At 49.1% G+C, this 27,449-nt stretch overlaps 7 protein-coding genes across 7 annotated transcripts; 3 read left to right on the top strand and 4 right to left on the bottom strand.

Moving 5' to 3' along the window:
- Positions 1–3,856: 3,856 nt before the first annotated feature.
- Positions 3,857–6,736, bottom strand: Pdw03_5017 (Spt20 family; the record flags this gene model as incomplete). The annotated part of the gene is made up of 4 exons (XM_066100916.1): positions 3,857–4,900; positions 4,961–6,063; positions 6,116–6,328; positions 6,388–6,736. 4 exons carry the CDS (start codon positions 6,734–6,736, stop codon positions 3,857–3,859), a joined length of 2,709 nt encoding a protein of 902 aa, XP_065956316.1.
- A 753-nt stretch (positions 6,737–7,489) lies between these two features.
- On the bottom strand, positions 7,490–8,849 carry Pdw03_5016 (Peroxin 22-like, putative; the record flags this gene model as incomplete). The annotated part of the gene is made up of 2 exons (XM_014683224.1): positions 7,490–8,113; positions 8,166–8,849. The coding sequence occupies 2 exons, from the start codon at positions 8,847–8,849 to the stop codon at positions 7,490–7,492; spliced, it is 1,308 nt and encodes a 435-aa protein (XP_014538710.1).
- Positions 8,850–9,223: 374 nt separating this feature from the next.
- On the top strand, positions 9,224–11,009 carry Pdw03_5015 (Trimeric LpxA-like; the record flags this gene model as incomplete). Its single annotated transcript, XM_014683225.1, has 3 exons — positions 9,224–9,274; positions 9,331–9,460; positions 9,556–11,009. 3 exons carry the CDS (start codon positions 9,224–9,226, stop codon positions 11,007–11,009), a joined length of 1,635 nt encoding a protein of 544 aa, XP_014538711.1.
- A 3,417-nt stretch (positions 11,010–14,426) lies between these two features.
- On the top strand, positions 14,427–16,597 carry Pdw03_5014 (Protein BNI4; the record flags this gene model as incomplete). The annotated part of the gene is made up of 4 exons (XM_066100915.1): positions 14,427–15,125; positions 15,194–16,064; positions 16,122–16,492; positions 16,550–16,597. The coding sequence occupies 4 exons, from the start codon at positions 14,427–14,429 to the stop codon at positions 16,595–16,597; spliced, it is 1,989 nt and encodes a 662-aa protein (XP_065956315.1).
- A 3,357-nt stretch (positions 16,598–19,954) lies between these two features.
- Positions 19,955–21,530, top strand: Pdw03_5013 (MFS transporter, putative; the record flags this gene model as incomplete). The annotated part of the gene is made up of 2 exons (XM_014683227.1): positions 19,955–21,305; positions 21,364–21,530. The coding sequence occupies 2 exons, from the start codon at positions 19,955–19,957 to the stop codon at positions 21,528–21,530; spliced, it is 1,518 nt and encodes a 505-aa protein (XP_014538713.1).
- Positions 21,531–21,795: 265 nt separating this feature from the next.
- Positions 21,796–25,092, bottom strand: Pdw03_5012 (Glycoside hydrolase, family 35; the record flags this gene model as incomplete). The annotated part of the gene is made up of 5 exons (XM_014683228.1): positions 21,796–22,588; positions 22,647–22,806; positions 22,861–23,154; positions 23,208–24,204; positions 24,292–25,092. The coding sequence occupies 5 exons, from the start codon at positions 25,090–25,092 to the stop codon at positions 21,796–21,798; spliced, it is 3,045 nt and encodes a 1,014-aa protein (XP_014538714.1).
- A 601-nt stretch (positions 25,093–25,693) lies between these two features.
- On the bottom strand, positions 25,694–27,390 carry Pdw03_5011 (Fatty acid elongase (Gig30), putative; the record flags this gene model as incomplete). The annotated part of the gene is made up of 2 exons (XM_014683229.1): positions 25,694–26,533; positions 26,602–27,390. 2 exons carry the CDS (start codon positions 27,388–27,390, stop codon positions 25,694–25,696), a joined length of 1,629 nt encoding a protein of 542 aa, XP_014538715.1.
- Between the last annotated feature and the right edge of the window lie 59 nt (positions 27,391–27,449).

Raw genomic sequence — 27,449 nt, 5'->3', positions numbered from 1 at the left:
AATATACACAAAAAAATCGAAACTCGAGATCTACATTGTTGCACCGCATTACCAGTGCCGCAGTTCTCTCCCGCATACCACTCTTCAACTTACCACCATCTCGGGTTGAACTCGTGTTACAACATGACAATCTTCTCACTTTGCATCTCGCACGGGTGCCAATATCGAATGACTTGAGACAGGCCCCTAAAATGTTACACATCACACCCCTCGGGGCTCTAGGTCAGTTCCTTGATCTCTCTAAACCGATCTATCCGCAAGTGTGGATCAAATGTGGAACAAATCGGGCCTACTGCAGAAATCGAGCCTGATCCATCTGTACTTTTCACTCGGCTTTTCTCGAAGCTTTCAACACTCCACCCCGAAACGGGGGCCTTCCTATCCGGTCTCAAAATGGCCATGTCATCATCTCTTCACCGCGGCTATGGGCATCGTTCACCATCACAATCCTACTACGATACGATTGATGGGGAACATAGTGTCCCAAACATGCACTGCGACACTACAAAATACTACATACCACAATGGACGAGCCGATACTCCACTCCTTGACCCGCGCCACTTTCGACAGCGCAACAAATATCGCTAGTAGCATGTATCAGACAGCCATGTGGAGCCCCGTTCACCCGTTCTCTGTGAAGACTGAAGACCCCGTGAAAAAAATGGCCTTCAACCTTGTTCTAAGTGTCGCACAGGGCGCAACAACAAAATCAGGACGAAAACGAGACCGGAATGAGAAAAGGCAAAAAGGGAAATTCAACATGCGACTTTGTACCGACTGCGTGGCAAAGGATCCCATACGGTCAAGAGCCGCGCTTCTATGTGCCTGGCCTTTCGCAAAGGTGGATTTCCATGCACCACCCCCCATTTCTCATTCCCATCTCCTCGGGTACTGGCGCTTTCCAAGCAAAAGAACCAGAGATCAACGTCCGATGGCAAAGGTCCCGTTCTTTTCTGGATGAACTTCCATTGCTTTTTCCACCCGTGATCGTCGTGCATGGAATATCTTACCGTTCTTCCAAGCCCAACTAGCGCAGGATGTTGAAGATTTTTTTTTAAGATCCTGCACATCCACTACCGGCATACACATTCTTTGTTCTTGTCGATTGCAAACTACAAAGAACAACATCCAATGGCCTAGCCTTCATTTTGTCCCGATAATTAGGGAGATAATCCACTAGCTCTTAACTGCATTCCCCAAGTCAAACTCAATGATTCCAAATCCCCATTCCAAATAGCCAGAGTCCACCGCTACACCGATGCTCTTGGCAAATTGTGCGGTGAAGAAGCACGCCGTTAAATTAGGCCGACCATGCCCTGCATGTATTGATCCTGTTACACCGAGATATGCATATGCCACGCCGTACAAGTTGGGAATGGGAGCACCCCCCCCCCCTCTTCCCTAACGGCATGATTTGCGGGAATGATATCCAACCGCCTTCCCACTCTGTTGGTATTTCCTTCCTTGATTTCGTCCGTCTACCATGCACAATAGTACCGATGAGCATTAATATCTGGAGATGCACCCACCTATCCGCCAATAGGCTATTGATCCTGTACAGCCTATTTTTTGTTTTTCCTGGTCACAAATCGTTCCATTTCTGGATTGCATGCGTGAACGATCGGTGAACTATTTCCGCTTCGTACTCGCCCTACTACTCTAGACCCAGTGGTCCCATTGTAGCGACCACGAACTTGTTTGGTTTTAATTTCCGCTAATTTCCGCTAATTTCCGCTAATTTCCACTAATTTCCAGATTTGGAACCCGATTTGAAGGCATTATCACATCACTACACTTTGTGCTAGTGTATCACATTCCAGGGGCAAACTCTCCCACTTGGATGATCACGATCACCACACCGAATGGGTATGTCTGTGCGCGTGTACTTTGTGGTCGAGGTAAAATGCAGTGATGGCGGGCATCAAATTTTGGAACAGTATAACGACAAACCTTCCAGCATTCGTAGCCAGTCGTATCCGTGTTGATGCAATGATAATCTTGCTTGGCGTTCATCTGCGACCAACCCTTTTCGATTGACCCTGCATGCACACTATACTGATCTAGGTAGAACTAACTCTGCGGAGGATACAATGTGCATGCCTTGGAATGTGATATTAAAACGAAGCCAGCTCTAGACTGTGAGATTGAGTTGTTTTAGTAGGGTTGGTTTTCTGGAGTGATCTTCGTTTCGCATGCAATGCAACGTCAATACTACTACCCTCTAAAAGAGATCTCTGGCGATTCTTATTCACTCGGCTCCCTTGGTCCTCAGGTGATGTCAATTGCAAAGTCGGAAGACACCCGAACCCCTCATGAATCCTTTGAAATGTGCGTATACTCTGTCCTCGGCTGTTGACATCTTTCCTGGTTGGGAACACGCTTAGTCACTTCCAAACCTCCAGAGGTCGGGACCCACCAACGCTGACACACTATTTACGTAATCACACGATATAAAAATCTCAGCGCTCCGATTTTCAATAGCTTCTTCATAATAAATCTGCCTTCTTTTGTCGGCCACCATCCAGCAACATGCTTTGCCAAGTCTTTGCCCAAGGGATTAATGTCGTCTCCTGGTTATTGGCCTGAGCATTGTCTCTATCTAACCCCCCCTCGGCCTCATGAGACAACTCTGGTCCCTCCGTACTATGATGATCACCATTTCTATTGACATGAACTTCTCCATGAATGTTTCAAAAATTATCAAGCTCAACAGTCTGAGTACCGATTGACCAGAGAAGAGTCTCAAGGGGCGATGGCCTCTGGTCATTTCATTTGGGCCTTGCCAGTGACGATGTCTTCTAAATACCTCCCCTCCCCCCTAATTTCATAGCTCTGCCCGATACCTTTTGTATCCAATTGAATACTTACAAGATTGCCTCGTGCCTTTCCCTCTCCCACAGCTTTGCAGCTCATAGCACGGATGTCAAATTGCGATCCGGCCCTTTCATGGCCGCGGTCGCGCCGAAGAAGTGCTTATATCGAAATGGAGATTTATCTCCCTAGCCAGTGAGTACTAGATTTTTGTCCTACGGTTCGCCCGAGGTGTCAAACATCCATTGAAGATCTGGAACATGAAACATTTCGTAGACTTTGTATTAAACATAAATGAATTTGTCATCGTGACTGAGCTTCGTCTGGTCCCTTCTCTGCTTGAGCATTTGGACTTCTCTTTGACTGGAGCTTCAAAGCAACAGTGAATGCTCCGCGATCAAGTGTCAATGTTCATAATGTCATTCATTGTTAAAATCTGTCAAGATGTCTCCTAGTGGAAATAGGATCGAGCAGAATTGAGCTATCAAGCTATGATCGATCCTTGCAACCAGACTAGACCGACATACAGATGTCTGTCTAGATAAACAGCATCCAATTCTTGCATTTTGTGTTGTCAAATTCGAGGTATTTTCACATTGCAATTTTCAATCCAAACCCCATAGTCGCGTCGTGATGTCAAAATAACTCCTGTACAGAATGGTATCGAGTTTGATAAATCCCAGGGTTCCCACCGAAAGCCACGCCCAAATAGTACAATTAAAGAAAAGAAGATAAAGGAGCAGTTGAAAAGAGACAAAACGCCATCCTCTCCAATCTCCACAATGCCTGGTCCCTATACAAAACCCCGAGATTTCTTTAGAAAAAAAACCCCTAGAAAGAACGAGAAAAGAAAAAGCCAAGAGAGCCAGTGAGCGGTTCTTAACCAATGACCCACTGCCGTGGGGTATATGCTGATCAAAAACCAATCTCGATCCAGATTTTACACTGGCGAAATTGTAAATGTGAAAAAAGCTTCTGACCTCGCAAGTTATCATCAAGCTCATATGTTGCCATGTTATAGCAGTTCCAGCAAACAGACTACGCTCAGTTATTCATACCACCCATACTATGCATCGAGCCCTGTGCTTGCATTTGCTGGGCTTGCAACGCAGCTCGCTGTTGCTGTCCGCCATCTCGCTCACGTCGCATAACCTCGGAGACCCAAGCTTTCGCGGTCTTTTCTAGCCCAGGACCATACTGCTGCGCAATATTTGAAGGGTACTGGTTTGGCGGGCCATACTGAGCCATGTAGCGCGTCGACATATCATGTCGCATGCGAAGCAGTCGTTGTTGGTAGAGCTGAGTGTATCTTTGTGCTTGATTTATGGGCTGTCCGTTTTGACCCATTTGGCCACCATTCGCCTGAGCAGCCGCCATCAGCATCTGCTGCTGTTGGTGGTTTGTTAACTGCTGATTGCCTTGGTGTGGCTGGGCTTGTTGGCCCTGCATTTGTGGGTGCTGGCCTTGCTGTTGATGCTTGACTATTTGCATCTGCGCATATTGAGCACGCATTAACTGAGCCTGGTATGCTTGCTGGCCTTGCTGAGTAATTTTAGGAACACCCTGATGGGTTTGTTGTTGTTGTTGTTGCTGCTGCTGCTGCTGCTGCTGTAGCATTTGGTGTTGATGAGATTGAATATTTTGTTGAGCATGGGCATTGGCTTGCAGTTGGGCTAGCTGCTGTGGCGTGAACTGGTTGTGCTGGATGTGTCCTTGCTGTTGCGCCTGAAGAAGCGCTTGCTGTCGGTGTTGCAGCATCATCTGCTGTTGTGGTGTGAAAGACATGCCCCCGTTCATTTGCGGCGTGGCTGCCATGCCCTGATTCATCACTGGAGTCTGACCCATCGAGTGAGTTGGACTGCCATGACCCATTCGCTGAGTAGGCGTGACGTTCCGCATGATTGGCGTGGCATGCGACATAGCCGGCGTACCCTGGGTCATCTGAGGAGTACCATGACGGCTTGGTCCTTGCTGGCTTCTCGAAGGTGCCATCGGATGGCTCATGACATTCGGGTGCGCATGCTGTAATGCAGATGGAGGTCGCGGTGGACTGCCAGACCCAGACGCAGTCATGGTCATTGGAACCGCCTGCGGCATAATGTTACCAACCAGTGGCGATGGAGTAGCATGTGGGGTCTGGTTACGTACAATAGGCGAAGACTGCTGGCCTTGGCTAATGCCATTTGGCTGAGCCATTATGTGCCGATTTTGCTGTTGCGCAGCGAGTTGGGCCTGCGCCTGCTGGGCAGCAAGTTGTTGTCTACGCGATTCCTCTTTCGCGTGTTCCTCGGCTTGTCGCTGCTCAATCGCACGGCGCCGCTCTCTCTCCTGTTCCTGCTGCTGTCTCTTGGCCAACTCCTGCTTCAGCTTCATTTCATGTTCACGTTTGGCCTTCTCCTCGTGTTGCATGCGAATCGTTTCAAGTGTCTTGAAACGAGAGAATCGGGGTTCAAATGGTGCCACACCACCGGCGTCATCCACAGCAGCAGCCTTCGCGGCACCGCCAGGACCAGAAGCCGTGGGTTCCAGACGCTCGTCCATGATTAGCATGAATCTCTCCTCTTCGGCTGCCAAAGCTTCATCCGCGGCAAGTTCGGCAACGGTCCTCTTCCGGCGCTTGGGCAGGGGGGGCGGGTCGCAATGCAATGGGCTTTCCAGGTGCTTAAACAGCTCCTGGGCAGCTTCAATACTATGCACTGGGTTCAAGAAGAGAGGAGGCGCCAAGGCCTGTATCATTTTTGATTCGCATTCCAAGAGATCCTCTGGTTCAACCAGCATTTTCTGTCTCTTTGTGATGTGTCCGCGATCTGTTTGATTGCCCCCCGGGGTGGCTGAAGAACTGGAGCTAGGTTGTGCTGGTGCTTTGTTGGCTCTCGGATCGGGAGTGGTGACCAGCAGCGTCAACTCTGCCTGCATAGTTCGGGCAGTGGGATGAAGTACTGTGGTGAATACTCGAGGCTTCACAAGAACATTTTTCTGACTTTTGTTGTCGCATTTGTCGTCCATCTGATCACCAATCGCCAGGCCGTCTGTCTGTTGGTTGGCAATCGGTGTCCCATCGGCCTTGGCGCCTTGTGTGGCTGACGTGAGCTGATTTTGCTTTGGGTATGGAACAAAAGCCGACGGGGTAATATGCTCATTATAGTTATGTAGAGAGAATGGTGTGTTGTTCTCGTTGGATGAGGTAGTTGATGCTTTTCTCGCTTGCGCCGAAGCAGACTTGTGATCAATGACACGGACGATGAGGCAACCTTACGATGTTAGCACGGGGTAACCCGACTGTCTGTCAAAGCAGATTATTACCTTCATAGAACTGCACACCGCCTCGCAGAAGTTCCTCGATCAGATCATGAGGAACTGTCCCGGCACGAATGTGCTCGATGATGACCTTCATCTCGGAGTTGTAAGGAAAGCTGCCATCTTGCTGTTCAAATCGGAAGTGTGTAGGATGCAAATGCACAATAAGGGATGGGGGGCATTTCGAATATTTCTTAAGGATATAGGATGTAGTTTTCACTATGAGAAGAAAGTCAATAGCCGCGCATTGGCCTTGCGAATGTTACGGAACTCCTTACCATAGGGTTCTGGTGTTTTTTTTCCTACTCGGTGTGCCTGATCTGTTGCAGCGGTCCTCGTTACTGGCCGGCCAGAGCGCGAGGACTGATCCGTGGGTCTTTGCGACTGGTTCCTGGTCCGATTAAGGGGGCCTTTGGTCGTGGAACTAGCCACACTGGCCACACCATTTGTAAAATTGGAAGTTGCGTTGACGGAGGCCCCCGGGGGAACACGTTTTGCGGCGGATGTGGGCGAAGACGAGAGGTGCTGGCCCTTGACTCCGTTGATCGCGGCCTGGCCGAAAGGCGGGGGCGGCCGCTTCATCTTCTGGGTATGGGAGGCCGGCTTGGAGATTGCGGTCGCCATCATATCTGCGCCGATTGCGCAACCTCGGCGTGACCAGTGGGTTAAGATTGCGACTTATCGGAATGCTGGTTTGATGATGTTGAATGAAAGCCGTGCTCGGGAAATGAGTGAGATGGCCGATGCGCGAGACATGTGGGGATAGGTAGGGCGACACCGGTCCCCAGCACAGCTGGAATCAATGAGAAAAAGCGGCGGAGGTTGACCGAATGGGATTAAAGAATGTAAGAAAGAAAGCACCCGTCCAATAATGCTGCTGGGAAGGGGTGAATAGGAGAAGCCGCTGGACAAGGTCTTGCAAGGCAGGTCAACTGATGATGCCAAGCCGTGGGTCGACGTGAGGTCGGTCACATGACTAATTCTGGATTTGGACTAGCTTTAGTAGATGGAACAGTGAGATATAACAAGGACAATGAGACCAATTCAGTTTTTGATTTAAATAAATAGGTTTCAATACCTGAATAGTTTTAATACGCTGCTGTTTAAGTCATGCCACATTAGGCCTAGTGCTATGTACATATCAGGGCTAAGTGAGCCAATTCCGAAAGTTGTCCATGTGGTAAAAAGGTGCAGCTTGCGACAAAAGACGCATGATTTATTCCGTCAAAGGTGAATTTTATCAAATGAGAGCAAGAAATCCCGGGGGAAAAGGGGGGAATAGGGTCAATCCGTCATAAGGGGGTGTAGAAAGAAATAGGTATAGACATGCAAGCAGACAAACATCAACATCAAAATCATGGGGCCACCACTCGATCTGACCTAGTCCAGACCACGCACTCGTCGTCGCCAGTCATCTCCGACTCGAACAACATCAACCACGTCAATGCGCTTGCCAAGTCCCGTAACACCCTCCTTCTTCCACCACTTCTCTTCCGTTTCTCCAAGTGCTGACTCGTCGTCACTGTCGATAAGCCCGCCACAGCCACCCTCGTCTCCGACAACGACGATAACCTGGCGAACCCAACCAGAGATATGGACGGCAGGTTCCCCCTGATCTCCAGTCAAAGACTCTTGGACATAAACAAGCTCTGGGAATAGATGGCGAGCGAGGTGCACATAGCCACCAGGAGTGCTGAAAGGCATGATCATGCTGTCCTTCTCAACAAGCGCTCGTGCCTGTGTGTACAACGTTTTGAAAAAGCGAGAAGTGCCCTCAAATTCGTCGTCGTGGCGGGGCGCGACCGCAGTCAAGCCTCCAGAGGTCAGTTCTCCGACAGAAGCACCTTCTTCAGTGCCAATGTTCGAATAAGACGAAGCTATAGATGGTGTGTTGGTATATGAGCTTCCCTTCTTGATAGCATGTTTCAATTCCGGGGCATAGATCAACACAAAGATCTTGGATGTTTCCAGATCGACATGTTCAGGGAGATGGGATAGAATTGACTACGTTTGTCAGAAAAGCCTTAAGTGAGTATCAAGGGCGACGACTTCTTACCGCATGTTCAGAAGAAAACTCGTCGGAGTCATCCGATGAAACCGAAGAGACAACAATTGCGACGATCTTCCTGTCCTTCGGAACGGTATTTGCTGGACGGCTCGGCAATCCACCACTCAAAGTCGGCGCAATGGCACCTTGCTGGCTTCTCTCGTGAGCTCTGGCTTGAGCCTCCTCCGACCATCTGGAGTGGTCCTCGTAGTCACCCTCACCTTTGTTATCTTCACGAATTGAGGTGAGAGCGCCACCGACAAAGGCCCCTGCAGCAGTGACACCAGCTACTACTCTTTTGCTGGCGCCATCGAAGATCTGTTGAGGGCTGGGCGTACGGCGCAAAGCACCTTGCATGCGAGCCATCATACTATGATCATAGGAAGCATCTTCAGGCAAGACTTCTGCTCCTGTGCTTCGAGGATAATTTCCGGTGGCATAAGAAGGTGAGTATTCACTCTCGGTTCCAACAGGAGGCGGGTGAGGGCGGCCATCTCCGTGAGGGAGGTCGTTTTCGTCTTCGTCTTCATCGTCATTTCGCTCACTCCAAATCCAGGCTACAATGCTAATAGTTGCAATTCCAGCAGTCAAGGCTAAGGGGAGCCAGTATCCAATGGTTTTTCGTCCGCCGATTGAGCTGAACCCAGTGCCGGCTCCGCCGCGGCGGCGCCGAAGGTCTTGAGGGAAGGACATTGCGATCGCGGGTATTCAATTAGAGGTGGCACGTTGCACGGTCATTGATGGCGGTCGCAATGACTCGCAGGTTGCATTTCACACGTCGGTTTGTAAAATAAGAGGTTGGGGAAAAGGGAACGAGGGAAAGGAGGCAGACGCCCCTCGGATCCCAGAAACATGTGGCTGGTGATTAACCAACTAGTAACCGCGGGTGATCATTTGTGTTTGTCCTGTTTGCGTCCTGCTAAATCTAGAGGCGGGTTTGTATCACGTGATGTCTCCCCTAGGATTATGTAAGTGGTATTTCTGACTCCTCCGAAGCAGAGCATATCGGATTTGGAGAAATATACGACTAGGTGTGAGGACTCGCAAGCGCATCGTTGGTTCAAACCATGCCTCACTCTGTATCTGTACCACCAACAGGCCTGCAGGCCCTAATTCTTGTGAGCAATCAACTCCCACATCTCTGTCTTGAAACAAAAGCTAACAAGCAAACGAGTGTGGCCCTGGTGTATCGCTCAACACATTCACTTCGAACCCCGAGGAATACCCAAAATGCCTCATCCCTGTGGCCAACCGTCCGATGCTCTGGTATGCTCTAGACTGGTCCAAAAGGATGGGCATCACTGGTAAGCGCATTTCCACCATCAAAATAGCGTGCGGGGCATCCCATGACGCCATGTGCCCTGTCGCAAAGCATCGGATAGAAGACTGACTATGCTAGATGTCACTTTGGTCACTCCTCCTTCTTCACTCGCTCCTCTCCAGGCCGCTCTACGACAGAACCCACATCTTACCTCACTCCCTTCGCCATCAGTCATCGCACCGGCGGAACTCGAGATGACGACAGGCACAGCAGAGCTTCTCCGTCTGCCCGAGGTGCAGACATGTATCAAATCAGACTTCCTTCTCTTGCCCTGTGATCTAGTTTGCGAAATACCCGGAGAGTCTCTGCTGGAAGCATGGATGGTGTCTGGCGGCGAGAAAAATCGCCGGAATGGACTCAGCATGTTCTATCAGACACAGGGTCGGGAGGAGAGTGTGAAAGGTGAAGCTACAGATTTTGTGGCAGTTGCACCACTTGAGCAGAACGAGGCTCCCACCGTATCTCATGCCGCGCTTCGTTCCTCGCTCTCCAAGCTAGTCCTCTCTATGCCCATGGCCACATTGAAAGAGAAATTGGAAAATGACAAGGGTTTCCTTATGCGCCACTCCCTGGTGGATACGCATGCGCAGGTGAAGTTATTAACGACATACCGTGATGCGCATATTTACGTCCTACCTTACTGGGTCAAGGACATGGCTCGTTTAAACCTGCAATTCCAGTCGGTCGGTGAAGACTTGGTTGGATGGTGGGCCAAATCGGAATGGCAGCAAGGCCTCAGTGAGAAGTTGAAGATCAACGAAATCTTCCAGCAGAAAAGCCGTCGCCAGAGCCACGGGCTCACTCTAGGCGAGAGTGAAAGCCATGACGGTGAATCCTTGGATGGTGAATCGTTGGAGGAGGAGATTGATCTGGAAAGCATGAGCACTACCAAAGCCACCCCGGCCAAGTTCAGCACGGCCACATCAGACCCCCAATTTGCCTCTCGTGCCAAGGCTCCCACGCAAACTGTTAACAGTCCCAAGTCAAATCTACCACCGATGCTTGCTTACGTCCAAAAGGGTGCAGCGCCTTTTGTTCGACGGGTTGATTCATCTGCCGTCCTTCTCTCTACCTCTCTCCATCTTGCTAAGCTGGAATCCATTGAAGAGGTTGGCCGAGTTGCTTCGTCGGCATTCGCTCACGCCTCCAAGGTGGCGAACACAGCTAGCATCGCGCAACGTTGTACCGTCACAAGGAACGACTGTCTAGTGGATAACAACACGACGATTGAGGAGAAGTGTGTGATCAAGGAGACTATCATCGGTGCCAACTGCCATATCGCCAGCGGTGCTCGGCTGACTCGTTGTTTGATCATGGACGGTGCCGTTGTTGGCGAGCGCTGTCAGTTAACAGGTACAATTGTTGGACGCCGCAGTAAGATTGGCCGGGAAACCGTACTGAAGGATTGCGAGGTTCAGGACGGAAATGTCGTTCCTGACGACACTGATGCCAAAAACGAAAAGTTCATGATCTTTGAGGGTATTGACGATGAAGATGACATGGATGGTTCGGAGGATGACCAAGATTTTTGATTCTAAATATATTTATCTTGGCTGAATGTTCATGAGATAAGATCTATAAGATCAGGTAGATGAAAAATTAGAATTTATACCCCTGCGTCCACCAGGTTATAAAAGTTGAAAGCCTGGCATCCGAGGCAGAGATACAGTCTTAAATGGCTCTGGAAATGACCCGACAATATCAGGCGTGATCCGAGCAAGGCGGGCTAAGCGGCTCAAAAATACCACGGTACAAACGCCTAGTGTATTGCCAATAGTCAATCCGCTCCACCTCGTGCTCCCCCGGATGCATGCTCCAATTTAGTACTCCATACTCCTTACTTACACCACCGCAATGCTGGCGCAAGCACGGGATTTTTTGGGGCATTATCTTGGTTGTGGGGATGTTAGTACATTGGCAAACTGCATAAACTATGCTCCGCACGAATGAGCAGTTTTGAATGCCTTTCTCAGGAACTTGTGGCATCCACCCATCAGACATCAGGCCATAAGGTGTGGATGCGGGATTTGGATAGGGTGCCACAAGGGCAGCATATGGATACTATCTGAGGTGGAAAGATTTGATTAATCATCAGATTTTGAGGTCTAAGGGGGGAGCGTGTCTTCTCCGCATTTCCTTCACGACGGTCCTTGGCCAGTGCCCGAAATAGCCCCTGATCGGCCACATAGCACCGTGCATATTATCGAGGGTTGCCCCATAGATTAGGAGATTAGATTTCGGCGTACAGAGCGCTGGGAGTAAATGAAATTGGGAGGGGGGGGGGGCGTTAGAATGCTAAATCCCTATTGCTTTGCGGAATCAGATGTGCCCCCCCCCTCGGGATGCAATCTAACTTGTAAACACAACCCTACAGTATAAGCTCGGGAAAGGTCGGTGCCAATCTGTATGGAGAAAGAGATACGTTTTGGTATACTCCACAAGTGTATGAAGTATGTTGCACTGAGTACGAAGTACGAAGTTGACAAATGGTCGAAACGATTCGAGTAGGAGAAAAGTGTATGCCGATCACGCGGGAAGTTGTCTTGGATGTGGATCGGCGGATTGGTTTGGCAGCAAGTGGGGAGGGAAAGCGGGACAACTTTTGACGCGGAGATTTCGAATTGCATGAAGGCAAAAGTTTACCAGCACATTATACCCCTATGCAGAGTATCTTTTAGCACGCAGCACACTATAGGCATGTCTAGATTTGCGAAAGGACTTGCAGATTTAGCCCTGGAGTGGCGCCGTACCAATAAGCTGAACTGCACATTGCACCAAGTTCCATGTCAAACTGGCTGTCATTTTTGCGAGGGCTTCGTCATTGTGCATTTACCGGTGAGAGTTTGAAAGCTAATTGGAGGGCGCTGTAATGTAGGCTAAACAGTGAAGTAGAACATCGAATCGCACGAAAATAAATTAAAGTCTCCAAATTTTCGGAGCCATAGAAATGATCACGCCATGATATACGGACGGAGTGCTCGGTATAGAACCAGGAACTTGGCCATTTTTGTTGTAACCTTGGACAATGTCTCAGATGTTTTCCCTTATGGTGACAAGATATCAAAATGATCTAAAACGACACTGGTAGATTAGGTTGAGTGGACCATGGAAACAGCTCGGACTTCCCAAAATTCGGAGCTGTTCAGCGGGTTCTCTTTTGGGTTCGTGAAATTGTCCGATTCGGGCTTTTGATATTGTTAATGAATATATACGGAGTAAACAAAATGGGAAAAACAGACAAAATACGGAGTACAGAATATAGATTAACGAGGGCTCCGTACTGTACACGTTTTCAAAGCAGATGTTTTCATCACATGTGGATTCGAAGGAAAAAGCCGAGATAGCACACTTAGCTTAGTGCAGGCACGAATCTCGGTGGTGCCAGACCGATCGGATGCCAACCATTTAGCTCGCTAATTCCTTCGCCCACATTCTCTGCAGAAGGTTCACTGTTGCCTCAGCTTTTAGTTTGGGGACATGTGATAAGGTACCGGGTTACAAAGTACTGTACCTTCGAAGAAGTGTACAAAGCATGAGATATTTTCCCAATTCTTACCATGGGAATATTTTGGCTAAGAACGGAATGAGTGGTGGCTATGGAGATGTCTAAGAATATCCAGATGGAGCATTAAGGGAAGGCCTATGATTGGCACATAAATTTGGAGGTCGACCCCCTTTTATGAACGGCTTCGGGGGATGAATACAATGCACAAGTATTTGAAGTGCAATTACGGAGTACAGAGTCTTTAGTTAGTCTATCAGGATAATATTTATAGTACATAGTAAAAGTAGACATGAAGTGGTAAACATGAAGTAAACATGAGAGAATGGATTTGCAAGTCAATTATACATAGATTAATGTTGCACTCCTGTATCATGCAAAGAAACGCATAAGCATAATTATTTCAGAGATGACAGGGTTTTTCGGTTTTTTTTTTGGGGCTATTTGATGACTATTTAACTATTTCATTCAGTTGACTATTTCACGATTTCATTCAATCCGATTCAATTTCAATTCCATTTGAGGTTCTGGAGTACTTCCCGGACCTAATCTACCCCGTGTCTACCGTCTACCGTCTACCCTCTGATCTCCCTCCCCCTCCTATTTTCCCTTCTCTCGTCTTTTTCCCTTCTCCTTCTCTTCCCACTGAAGCGAACAGGCACTGTTGTGTCATTTGGAAGGTTCTGGGGTTATTTCTTTACTCTCTTTTTTTTTTCTTGTACATGGCTCTCCTATTCTAGAGACGTCTGATCATCCTGGGGATCTCTCCCTGTTTTTTTTTTGGGCCCATCTTACCTCCTTTCATTTCTTCCAACTCGCCTGGTTTTCGAGTTTCATTCTTCTGGCATCGAGCGTCACTTTTTTTATATCGTTGTACCACTATAGTGTATGTCCACGTTACTTAGAACAGGTATGGTTACCCCCTGGCTGATGCAGTCCCTTATTTTCCCCCAACGTGCACAGCAAAAGAAAGAGAGAGAGAAAAAAAAGGCAAAGCACGCCCCCTTTCTTTCCAAACTCCACCTTTGACCGCATTAACGTGAGAGTCTTATTTCATTTGTGATGGATAGCTGATAGCTCCTTGGCCACAGCATCCCGTTTCGTTCCTCGGATCCCTATTTGACACGAACACTTCTCGGGCTCATATTCTATCCCCTTTTTTTTTATGCGAGTTGCCTTAGATCACAACCCTGGACAACTCGTGATTTCCGTTTCGACAATTTGCTGGAACAACATGGCTGCGTTGGTTCAAACAATTCCGCAACAGAGTGGCACGGTACCTGTGCTTCAGACACGTCCTTCATCCTCATCAGGCACGTTCTCTTCTCCAAATCAGAATCACGGCTCTCGTATCCAGACTATGTCTTGGACATCATTCAATGCTGGTAATTCCGGGAGTTATCGAGCGAGCCACCCGGTAGTGGCTCCTTTTGCCTACAATCCGAACATGGGCCAATCCCCCGTCCAAAATCGGCAGTCTTGGACACCACATCTCCGCCCAGAACATCGCACCTTTTCCGCACCTACCACACCTCAAGTGCCGGTAAATCCGACATACACCGGTGCCAGCCCCCGGCCCTCTCATCCTGCAGCTGGTTCTGTATTCAATTCCTCTAACCCTTCATCCCGTTCAAATGTTTCCAAGGACGACAGCGCACTTCCCTCACGACAACCCAGGAGTGACCAACCGATCCGTCCCCTGTCTACGGCCAACGTCCCCTCCCCACCCATCATGAATATTTCCTCCCCGAAACCCTCCCCGAATCGGTATCGTCGTACCCCACAACGAGCAGAAGCCGCACCACCATCCCCCGTGACTCCCTCTTCAATTCCGACCGTGATTGTCGATGATTTTGGGGGACCTCGACCAGCTCACCAGAACGCGCATAATCGGGTTGCAAGTGTGGATGATTCATCTCATGTCGATAGGGCCCAGCCTGAACGATATCGAAGACGAAGCTTGGGCAACATGGATGCTACAGCGTGCCCAAACGTATCGCTAGATTTCCCGACTTCATCTTCCGCTCAATCTCCATCGGGATCCTACGATTTCATCACATTTGATGCGAATCAGCGACCTGCTTCCGCTCACTCTCAGCGGGACAGCGTGGGTAGCGTTCACTCGACTCTTTCGTCGGCTTCCTCGGTAGGATCATTTACAAGGACTCATGGAAAATTAAAAACAACGCGGAGCTAACGGTGTCTATCTCACAGGCACGAGAAGGGACGCCATCGGACTCCAACTCCGTCACTAGCAAGACCGGCAAGGCAGACGAAAAACGTACGAGCAAGCCATCGCCATTATCGCATCCAGTATCGACAGGACCAGAAGCCCCCAAGCCCAACCCTCCAGCGGAAACCCAGAAGAAACCAACACCGCCTACATTGGATTCCCCCGCTGCAAAGCGTCTGAACGATTTGAAACATGACACAAAGCGCCCCGGGAAATCTCGCCTTAGACGAGCTTTCTCATTCGGCAGTGCCTCCGAGCTCCTGAAGACGTCTGCACAAAGCAACGCCACCAAGCGGGAAGCATTTGCCGTGGAACAGGCGCGTCGGGATGCACTGAGGGAACAACTGGGCCCAGAACAGGCGGCCATTGCCGAACAGCAGGAACTAAGCGGACTAGGTGAAAGCATATACTCTCATCAAGGTCACTTCTTCTCCGGGTCCACCGATAACCTGTCAGTATCATCGACCGCTTCATCGGCGTCGATGATGCTTCGCAAGATGGGCAAAGGTATGAAACGCTCCACTCGTTCCTTGGTTGGAATGTTCCGTCCCAAATCGGTGGCCAGCATCAATTCTATAGAGGGAACGGGCCACGAAGTATCGCCCCCACAAATCACCGTGGTGAACGTGGAGGCGGAACGAAAGAATGTTGCTGTCAACCCCGACCCTGCAGATTTGCCACGTGGGGCTACCGTCTTTCCCAAAGTTGAGAGCAATGCATCGGAGATGAGACGATCCGCTTCCATTCGCGAGAGAGCTGCAGCGGAGAACTCTCAGGCGCGTAAGACCCTCATGGGAGGAGAACGAGAACGGGCGGAGATCCTCGCGGCCGTCCGGAAGGGTATCTTGAAGAGTGCGTAGTTCTACACAAGCACACTTGACATTTTGGCATTCTGACTGACCTAATTAGAAACCCACTTGGAATCAGGCGTTTCCTCGCCTACACAGGGACTGGCCGGTGGTGACTCGCCACACTCCAGTGCTCCTCCGACACCCGACGAGTCGTCTCGTTCCCCAGCCCAACAAAACGATCCAGTGAAGATTGCTGGCGAGGATTACTTTCTCACAAACGCAGGGCGCTTCTCGTCTTCTGAAACGAAAAGTGCACCCATTACCCCTTCAGCTGTTGGTGGTAGAAACATCGTCTTCAGTCCTCGAATCCAATTCCATGAAACATGGCCTAGTGGCGAGTACGATCGACGTGGAGAGGTTGCGACTTGCAACCGTCTCACCCCGCTGCTTGCCCAGCAGATTCGGGAAGAGATAAACAACTTTAAGATGGCAAGTTGCTTGCATTGTTTTCATACCTGAATTGCGCCATTACTAACAATAGTTCAGGAGATGGAAGTCCATGAAAATTCCAAGATCTACACACACTTCATTTAAAGTTTTGGGCAGAAGTCTCTTGCATCGCTCCGTGGCCTAGAAATGGCCGTCTCTGACCAGGATTCTGTCCATTGAGCCTGCGCTCTTGTCTAGACATGCATCAATTCCGGCTGAATAGGGTGTTGGGTGATTTCTTCATCGTATGAACAGAAGCTGTGCGTACTGTCCGGATCTACATTGATTCCATGAATTGGTGTACGCTCCGTTCAGAGTGACTTGACCACTGCAACTGTGCTTCCGGTGGATATTTCGCCAATCTAAAAATGGTGCAGCTCTTCTCAAAAAATCTCGGTCTCTAGATAGGCGCTGCTAGCGCCAGTCCATCCTAACACCTAAGACCTTCCTCTCGTCCCTTCGAGGATCTTATGTTGGGCGTCGATCTAATGAATGTTCCTCCTACCATCTAATTGGTGTGGTGGCGCAAATTTCCTCACTTGCTCTCTGCCGTCATTTTCTTTTCTAAATTCTATTCTCTTTTTTTTTTCCTGCATCGTGTGCATCTGAGTCATTGTCATTGAGTATTACTGGGAGCGTGGGTTACTGGACTGTTTTGTTCTTTCGTTTTATTTCCTTTTTCTCCCGTTATTCTCCTGTCCTTCTAGCACATCATTCCTCATGGTCATCACTAGGCCCATTTCATACTTATCACTCACTAAGCTCTTCTGAATCCAATGTCTAAGCCTTGTTGCATTCTGTCTTGCCCGCTCATTTTTGGTATCTCTTTGGCTGCTGTTTTGGGTAATTATGTTTGATGGGCGGTTCTCGTCTGCACAGATCCAATTTTTCTCGTTCCTCATGACCATGCTTCCACTATGTTGTAATGTAAGGTTGTTCTTGGTATTTTAGAAAGTAGGGGCAGATCCACATCCTTCGTATTGGTTTGTCGCAATTAAGGGGTTTGCAGGCCATCAATGTGTTGGAGGTGTTTATTTTCTTGATCAGATCTCGCGTGATTTTGCTGTTCCCAAAGTTGTTGCCAGGAGGTAACCTAGGCGAAGCAACAACTAGTATAGCGTCAAAATATGAGGGGAATATCGAAGAGTCTACTAAAAATGTATCTGAACGTTGGTGACTTGCCATACAGACGAGTGAAACATTCAGCATCGGTCGTTGTTAGTGGGAACCCATACAGTGACTTAATTCTTCATTACATGAGCCTCATAAGTTTCAGAATTTTTTTCGATATTGTCAGGTTAGCAGATGAGCTATATGAGGTAGTTTCTACCAGTAAACCCTGCTGATAGTTAGTATAGTCAAAGTTTATGTATTTTTTTTAAAAAAAAAAGATCTTGCACACAGTGCACTTTCTTAATCGCCTTCACATTCATCTAGAAAGAGATTTAAATGGACCTAACAAGGTCGCATGAGCGACCGACTATGGTGGAACTAAATTCTTCAACATTCGAGTTTTGTACCTCTTAGGTTGTCAGGCCTCTTGGGATATTACATTCTCTAGGGCTGTTACAACCTAATTTTGAGATTCTCGTAACCCAAGCATTATCCAAAGCTCATAGAGAGCTAATGAAAATCTTTAGTAGCAAATCAGAAAGTAACGGCGAGTCCTAGGGAGGAACACAGAATCAATCGTGGGCAGATAGGGAATACCAAGAGCATCAAACAGTTGCTCAGTGATTGTGCCAGAACCGACATTAATTCCCTCTTCACACCTACCGTGCCGTGAGTAATAAAGCAGATGAGAGGAGATGTAAGAGTGATGTTGGAGGTGGGAAAAGAATCACTTGGTGGCGAAGGATCGAGATAAATTAGATAGATACTGGATCGAAAAGAAAAAAGATATTTGCGGATTGGCAATTCGACTAACTTGAGTTGGAAACTAAGAGATAGCCAGTGAACTAAGTAGAACTAGTATCTTGTTTAGAATTGAAAAATGGATATTCCTATGAAGAAGCCCTATCCCTAGGCCGCCTCAGTTATTCATTAAAAGGAATCGTTAGAATTGGAACTTTGTGTTAACCAGGCCGTTTCTGTCTGCATGTCTCACCCAGTATTTTTCTGTTATAGCTTCTTAACTGTAGTTCTGGTAGCAAGGGCAACATTGACACAATATTTGGTATTCTTTTGGCATCGCAACTGACGGTTTGGTGCACCGCCTGATGGGTCTGATTTTGTGAAGGCCGAAAAGTCTTCAAAATCGAGGCATTCTTGGTCTAGACCTCGATTTGTAGGTAGAGGGATATCGAAGTTAAGTCGCCGGCCTATCAAAAGTTTTACATTTTTTCATAGTTGTTGTCTGTTCGATATTCTACATCATTTCTACAGGCCGGGTGACTGTTCGGTCCGAAGAGGAACCCCCCCCCTCCCCCCCGCCGAAAGCAATAAACGGACCGGGAAACCGAGAATATTAAGACGAATCTTGGGGGTTTAAACCCTTGGTATTACACTGGAAATAGCACACTTCAATTAGAATGCGTGGGGTCGAATGCAGGACTGAACTAGGGTTGATTTTGGGGCCCCCACCTATTGAACAGATTGCTTTAAGATATTGTTCATCTAAAATAGACTTAGATGGGGGACTGACTTCTACAGTCCTCTAGATGTGTTTTCAGAAATGAATGCTGATGAGAAAGCCTTGATATCGATCATTGGAACATGTTGCCCACAAAGGCTATGGAATACAAGTGGATACCATCTTGTTTTTTTTAGCCCTAACTTGACTAGGAGAACCCGAGACACGTCCAACCTCAATGATGGGCTGCATCTATCCTTTTGTGTATCCCTCACTTTGAAATGCCGGGCAAGAAAACACTCACATTGGACTGAGACTCACTCCACGCCGTACAACCTTTAGTCCATAAATACGCTTAAACACGAGCAGCATACTCCACGAGGGGAGATTTTTTTTCTACGCCTAGCCACACCCCTTGTCAGCTCTCCCCGCCAAAATTCGGTAATGATGTGATCAGGATGACTCCTAGATCTGAGATTTCCTAGATAAGTTCAATTTCTCTGTGGGGGAAGATACTTGTTGTCCCATCCTTCAACATAGGCTTGACAGGTAAGACATTGATAGCCAGGCAGGTTTTCGATACGACTTGTGTCACACTCTCTGGAAAATCGATATTAACGCCAGATATTTCGCCCCTGCAGAAAGCAGAAGATTCCAAACTTGCAATTCTTCACTCGCCCCGACTTGCCGCGAGTCTTGCTTCCCACGTTTGCGCTTTTTCCCCTTTCTTCTTCTCCCTTCTTACATCCCTTGCTTTCGCTGGTATCTTCTTATTAATCTCGGCTTAGACTAACATATTAAACAAGCTGGTGTTGTCTTGTCACTTATTGGGGCCCTTCGTTCATCTTCCTACTGAATTATCTTTTCTCACACCATAAAAACAAACACCGATGTCTCTCGGAGACCCGGACTTCGAAGTAGAAGATATAGACAAATCTCGCTTCGACACTGTCGAAATTGTTGCTAATGCCGACAGGCCCAATCCTCGGAAAGAGGCCCCGGCCTACGTTGCCAACCTGAGCCCCGATGAACGCACACAAGCTGAGAAGGCCCTTGTCCGTAAGGTTGACATGCGCTTACTACCCATGATAATTATCATGTACATCTTTAACTACCTCGATCGGGGGAATCTCGCTTCAAGTCGACTAGCAGGCCTCGAAAAAGACCTAGGTCTTGTGGGCGACCAGTTCGCGACCTGCGTCAGCATACTGTTTGTTGGTTACCTGTTGATGCAGATCCCATCCAACCTGATGCTCAATAAATTCGGCAAGCCTGCTCTCTACCTGCCTATTGCTATGATTCTCTGGGGTACCATTTCCACAGCTACAGCCGCTGCTCAAAGCTACGCCGGTCTAGTGGTTATCCGCTTCTTCCTAGGTTTCGTCGAGGCCGCCTACTTCCCAGGCTGCTTGTACTTCCTGAGTGTTTGGTACACCCGCAAGGAACTAGGCTTCCGCACCGCAGCGTTGTATTCTGGATCCTTGCTCTCGGGTGCTTTCTCGGGTCTGATTGCAGCGGGAATCACTAGCAATATGGACAACGTACTAGGAATGCGTGCCTGGCGGTGGTTATTCATCATCGAAGGTGCCGCAACTATTGTAATTGCCTTTATCGCAATTTTCGTCCTCCCCAACTTCCCTCGCACAACCAGCTGGCTCTCAGAAGAGGAGAAGCAACTGGCCGTATGGCGTCTGGAAGAAGACATCGGCGAAGATGATTGGATGGACAGCGAGCAGCAGACCTTACTATACGGAGCCAAGCTTGCCTTTACCGATATCAAGACCTGGGTTTTGATGCTCATGATCTTTTGTATTGTTTCCTCCACCTCCGTCACCAACTTCTTCCCGACGGTCGTCAAAACACTCCAATACGGTGACATCGAGACTCTACTCCTGACAGCCCCGCCGTATTGCCTGGCTGTTATCTGTGCCTTTGGAAACGCATGGCATGCAGACCGTACCGGAGAGCGGTACTTCCATGTCACCGCACCGCTCTATATTTCCATCGTGGCATTCATCATTGCGGCTACTACCAAAGCTACTGCACCACGGTATGTAGCGATGATGCTCATGGTGCCATCTTTCTACTCCAGCTACGTTGTCGCCCTCGGCTGGATTTCAAATACCCTTCCTCGTCCAGCTGCGAAGCGTGCGGCTGCTCTGGCTGCTATTAATTGCGTTAGCAACGCCAGCAGTATCTATGCCAGCTACTTGTATCCTGATTCTCAGGCTCCAAGATTTAGTATGTGTGTCTCGACTAATTGTTGTCTTTCTGGGGATCCCAGCTAATACTCTTCTAGTTCCTGCCATGTCTGTCAACTGCGCAACGGCTTTCATCGCCATCATCTCTGCAACGATGCTCCGATTTATGCTCGTACATCTCAATAAGAAGCTCGACCGTGGTGAGGAGGTCGAGGGCGCTGTTCCTGGCGAAGGAAGTCGTCGTGGTTTCCGCTTTTTGGTTTAAGAGTCGATCCGTTTGATTTTGCCCCGGTCGGTTTTGTGTCGTGGGAGTGAGGGTTTTGGCTCACGATCACACTCGATATACGTTTTTGATGGCTATTCTTGCCATCTGAATACTATTCTTGTAAATTGACGTTGGGAAAATCACAGAATTAACAAGACATTCATGATATTTATGATATACACTATGTAACAAGCTGGAATGCTAGATGCTAAATGCGTCAATCTGAATAATTTCACTCCAGCCACCCTTTGTAAAGCTACTGAACTCAAGCATATTTCTTCCTCTCCTCAGTCCATCCAGGCCTCAAATACTTGGTATCAAACGAAGCCACATCCAAAGAACTGCCGGCAAGATAATTAATCCGCCAGTCAATTCCAATGCTAGCCCCTTCGTCACTTTGCGCCCAAACAGCCACACCGATCGTATTCTCTCCGGTGTAATCCAAAATTCCCACAGGAACAGGATAAACAACCTGATTTCCAATGTAGGGATGGTACCTTCCATACTGGTACCCATTGACAAACAACTGAGCCCGATACTTCGTTGTCGCACCAGCCGGCGTAGATAGAACAAACGAAATAGAGACATCAGTGTTCGCAGGGATATCAAGGGGAATGGTGGTACGGAAGAAGCGAACCGTCGCACCCTTGAAGCTGAGGACAGATGTTGTCAAGTCCTTAGTTTGGGATTTCTCCAGCCCCCAGGCTGAGTCGTCAAAGCCGGGTAGATGCCATCCAACACGCTCGGCAAATAGTCCGTCCTCGTTGTAGACACCGCGCACCGGGTCCAAGTCTAATTCTCCGCCTGCGGTTCCGGCTAGACGCCAGTGCGTGAAGCCCGAGTCTGAGCCGAGAAGTTTTGCGTCCATGATACCGCGCGGGTTGAGAGCGCCGGTGGTTTGATCATGGCCTGTGTCGTCGTGGACGATTAGAAGGACGTTTGGTGTGCTGGTGTGCACGGTTGCGTTTGTGAATGACAGGGTCAGATTTGCTTGGGATGTGGTTGCATCGCCGAGGTAGGAGGTGAGGAATTTGCCGTTTAGCCAGGCGGACCAACCGCTGTAAGTAGCAGGTTAATTTAATTTTGTTTCAATGTGGTGGTGGTCGTAGAACTTACAATGCAGATCCTCCTTGGACGTTGATGAAGGCTCCCGTCGCTGTTCCGTTGAAGTATCCGCGCCACAGACGGACGCCGTTGTGGAATCCGTATTGGTCGGCATAGAGAACAGGTAGGCTTGTCGGGGTGCGAGGGTTTAGCGTTGTCATATGGTTGGCATCTGCGAAGATCAGCTAAGGTTTGTCGATTGATTCTCATCCAGTAGGCAACTTACCAACCCACGCCACACCAGAATCATCATAATCTGTGAACCGCTCTGGCAGACTGTCTTTCGATTTCCATGAAGTGAAAGCTGGCAGCTTGATAGATTTCGGGGCATCGAGCGAGCCCTTGAGACTGCCATACTCGGTCGAGTTGGTAAGAACCTTCTTTCCATTCCAAGTCACAGAGTTTACACCCTTTGGTGCAAAGACATCCAGGGTTGTTGCGTTGACGACGTCGCCTGTTATCGCTAGCTCGGATCCGGTCAACTTAGCGCCGCGGACGAGATACGGACCCTGGACGAGAACTGCAGCGGCAATTAGAATTTTGAGCATATGAGAAACAATTAAGAGAACGCACCACTTTCTGTCTCCGGCACAAATGGATCATTTGTGAGTGCAGGAGCCCAGAAGTCATAGGCCGATGTTCTATCAAGCACGACCACTCTAACATCATCATCGAATTCCAGAACAGTTGTGCCCGTAGATTGCGTGAACGATGTCGTCAGACCGCCATGTTCCTTGATGAACTTCACCCGCGAACATCCCTGACATTTCTTGATAGAACCCTTCTTGGCGCCCTTGAGAGAGAACTCACCAGACTCGCCAGTTGGGACCCAGAGAACCAGGGTAGGCCGCTTATCGAAGACAGCATACGTCAGCACTTCGGCTGTGGAGTACAGCAGAGTCTTCGAACCGAATGTGAAGTCCGTGACGATGATCTTCGATTGATGCCCATTCAAGCGAATAGTGCTAGCATATTTAGGGACAGTCAGAGCACCCACCGAAGTATTGATTTTCAAGTGGAACGGCTCGTTCGTCGCGATGGAAGTGTTCGAGTGGAAGGTGGCATAGAACGCAGCATTTGTCTCCGGATTCCGGAGTTCATAAGCCCTCACAGCGGAGTTATCAGTGTACTGCGTTCCATTACCAATCCACTCCGTCAGGGTCAGATCCTTCGCAGAGCGAGTGAACAATGCCAGCAATTTAGTCTCATGGTATTTCGACCAGATAGATCGGTCCTCTGAGATCGGCGCCGAGTAATCGTAACTGGTAGCCGTCACTGGCGCAGCAAGGGCGCCGTGGTTTTGACCACCGAACATCATGTACAAGGACATTGCTGTCACACGCTGCCCGATGTTCCAGCGGTAGAACAAGTTTGCAAAGTCATCGCCGATATCGCCAGGGCAGCCACCCTCTGGTCCGCCCCAGGGATTGTATGAGCCACCTTGAAACTCGGGCATGAAACTAGGCATACTAGGCTGAGATTCTTGGAAGTAATCGTGGTATTCAAGGACCTGGAAGGGTACGTATGCACCATTGGTGGAGGTGCACTGGCTGATATCGCAGGTCCAACACTGATAAACACAAGGTAATTAGTTTTTGTTATTCTTCCTCTTCTTGTCTCATCTTCCCTCTTGTCGGAGAAATGGAAAGGCACATACCGAAGGATACGAGTCCAGACCAGGGACATCAACATTACCACCAGCATCAGACCAGTCATCCCCCCACGAGTGCGTGGCCATATTGGGATCATTCACAGTCAGCGGCAGCGTGATACCATTCTTACGAGCATTGGCCTTAAGCAGCTCCATGTAGGCAATGGCAGTCTCATTCGGCACACGCAGGGAAGGATCGCCCAGCCATTGATTGCCGTACTCATTTTCAATCTGATAAACAATGGAGTTGTGTCCATTAGTCACCTGGTGGCGACTGGTGATCTCCGTCACTTCGGTAAAGTACGGGGTCCAGGCATTTGTGTAGCGGGTATCATTATTGCGAAGGGTGCCGTACTCACCCGTAGTCAACCACAACGGGAAGCCACCAGCATTAGATTCCGCGTTGACGTACGGTCCAGGCCGAACAATAATGTACAACCCCAATTCCTTGGCGAGCTCGAAAATGGGGGTGATATCGCGGGGGCCGGTTGTGAAGTCCACCGTTGCGTTGTTCGGTGCGTGGTACGCCCAGCTGGAGTAGAAGGCGAAGGCTGTGAAACCAGCGGCTTTAATTTTCTCGAGGATATCACGCCATAGAGCTGGGACGGGAATGCGCCAGTAGTGGAATTCACCGGAGAAGATGAAGATGCGTTGACCGTTTACTTGGAAGCTGTAGTGGTCCCATTGCACGACGTTGTTTAGGCCGTTATCATGCAGTGGCCATTGCGTGACGGCCTGGTCATCTGCTATGGTTGAGGCTCCTAGACAAGCTAGGAGAACTAGCAGGAAATTGAAGATGCGCGTCATATCGGGTCGTGGACCGCTGTTTGACGACTGGCATTAGGGCATTACCGGGGTGGCCATGATGAATTTATAGTCTCAACCAGCCGCTGGGATTTCGAGTAAATGGGGCGTTTGTCAAGATCCAAGCAAGGCGGATGTTTATTTTCCCTTTCGCGCTAGAATTGTGGAATCTTCGGTGCTTGGCCGGTGGTTTTTCCTCCAACGGGATTGCTCCGGAAAATCATGCATACACTGGCGTAATCACATCTGCACTTTTAAAAATGCCGTCGTTTGATCAAACAATAAAACAGCAGTGATTAAAAATGTACCAAAAAAATTTCATATGCTCATATCACACAAAAGACAAAGACGCTGTAAAATCAAAACCACCGTTATTTCTCCAGTCCCCTCTACGAAACTCGAATTGTCGAGTCCCCGGGGAAAAATAATCCGGGGAGATGGCGTTTCCCCGAGCATACCCCGGCCCTAGGCTTGCGGGGAAGATAGCTGCACGTGAATACAAAGCAAAGCTTCGTAGACCACAGCCGACAAAATAAAATTTTTTTTTTCCCCCAACTACAATTTTTATGCGGTATAGGAATATGCTAAAATTTAAAGGTGCCATTCAAGCATTGTTATCCAATACCCCGAATGGGTTCTCACCCTTTGTGCTCGGGCTGGAGGAAGATTGCTTTTCGACCTTTTGCTTCTTAGCGCCCCTCTTGGCGGGAACTTTTGCAAAGCCTTCTTCGGACTCCGACCGACTGACTGATGCCGAGGCAGTCTTTGTCTGGGAAGCAGCAGCCGAGCGGGTACGGACCGGCGAGTCAGGGATGACCTTCTCGACGACCTTCAGGACCTGAGCCTTGAGAACCTCATCATCGGTGGTAACGTCGCTGTTCTCGCCTTCAATGGCAGCCTTATGAATCTCGCGGCTCAGACTCTTCAGAGCATCCATACTGGCCTTCTCGGCGGCCTCCATGTGCTTAAGCTGCTTCACACCGGGGTCCTTGCGGTTCAGGTAGGAACGGACGAAGAAGCGCGCAAAGAGGTAGGTGAGGGGAAGAAGGTAGCAGACGTTCAACCAGATAGCAAAAGCCTGTCCGGCGGTGTCTGCACAGGTCACCATCTGCTGGGAGTAGCCGGATTGCTGGACAGGGGCAGCGTGGAAAGAAGTGCCCACATTCTCGGCAAGTCCTTCTGCGCCCGCAGCCCGGAATGCCAACTTCTTCAACCAGGAGATCGAACCAACCTCGGCGGTAGCAGAGGCGGCAGCGGAAGCGGCGTTCGTCAGCTGCTGCAGGGCAGCGCTACCGGATGGGTAGGGGATAGTGTAGTGGACGAATAGGTGGGCGGCGGCCAGATTGGTTCCAAAGACGAACTGGGTGATTTGCATGGTGGTCAAGCTGCGCTTGATGGCATTAGGGACGCGAATGCGGAGAGCCGTGATGGTGTAGTAGGTGTACTAAAGCGAAGAGAAAAGTTAAGAAGCTTTGTTTAACATATCAAAAGCAATGCAATTGTTCGGCTTACCATCATCGCGTGAATGGCTGAGTTAACCAGGCAAAAGATCCAAATCGGAGCTGCCATGTAGCGGATACCAGCCCACATACACATCATGGCTCCTGCATGGTGGTAGGTCTGTAGGGTAGAGCTCTTCTTGCCCTTGGCTAGAATGATCGCGGTATCGACAACTTCGTAGAACTTGGACAGGTAGAAGAACCAGCCGAAGTAAGCCAAGCCCTGGTTCCACAGACGGCCGGCATCCGTGGGATCTGGCATGCCGTTGGTGAGGTGGAAAGTGGGGTTGGGAATCGACCACTTGTCAGTGACAGGGCTATAGATGGCGGCATTACCGTAACCGCGGGGTCCATTGATCTTGCACAGCGAGTCCACAAATTCAACCAGTCCGTGAGGGCCGTCGCTATCCGGGAAAGAGCTTCTGAATGCCTGGAACATGCCCACGAAGGTCCATGCGGAGTACACAGCTAGGAAGACATTGTGGAGAACGACAAAAAGCTTGAACAAGCGGGTGTTGCTCAAGGCATATGGCTTATACCCACGACTCTTGTTGATGCGATTGATCAGGACCACAGTGAACGCATAGACACTGGCGATTGTGATTGGTAGCCGGACGTCGAGCACCTGGTTGTAAAGATCATTCGGGATGTTGAAGGGCTGCTTCCATGTTGGGGAATCGACATGAGGCGCGGGAATTGTCACCGGAAGCTCGTTAGAAGGGAAGGCAAGAAGCGATGCAGGAGGTAAGGCAATGCGAACAATCGCCTGGCCAAATTTGGTGGGCACGTTGAAATCGTGCATGGTGATCGCCACGCAGAAGCGTTCAATCCAACGCGTCAACTCAAGAGTGATAGAATAAA

The sequence above is a fragment of the Penicillium digitatum genome, chromosome 1 (genome assembly GCF_016767815.1).
Source record: "Penicillium digitatum chromosome 1, complete sequence".
NCBI classification, from domain to species: domain Eukaryota; kingdom Fungi; phylum Ascomycota; class Eurotiomycetes; order Eurotiales; family Aspergillaceae; genus Penicillium; species Penicillium digitatum.
The sequence above is the reverse complement of the archived record's forward strand: the minus strand, read 5'-3'. Positions and strand labels throughout refer to the sequence as shown.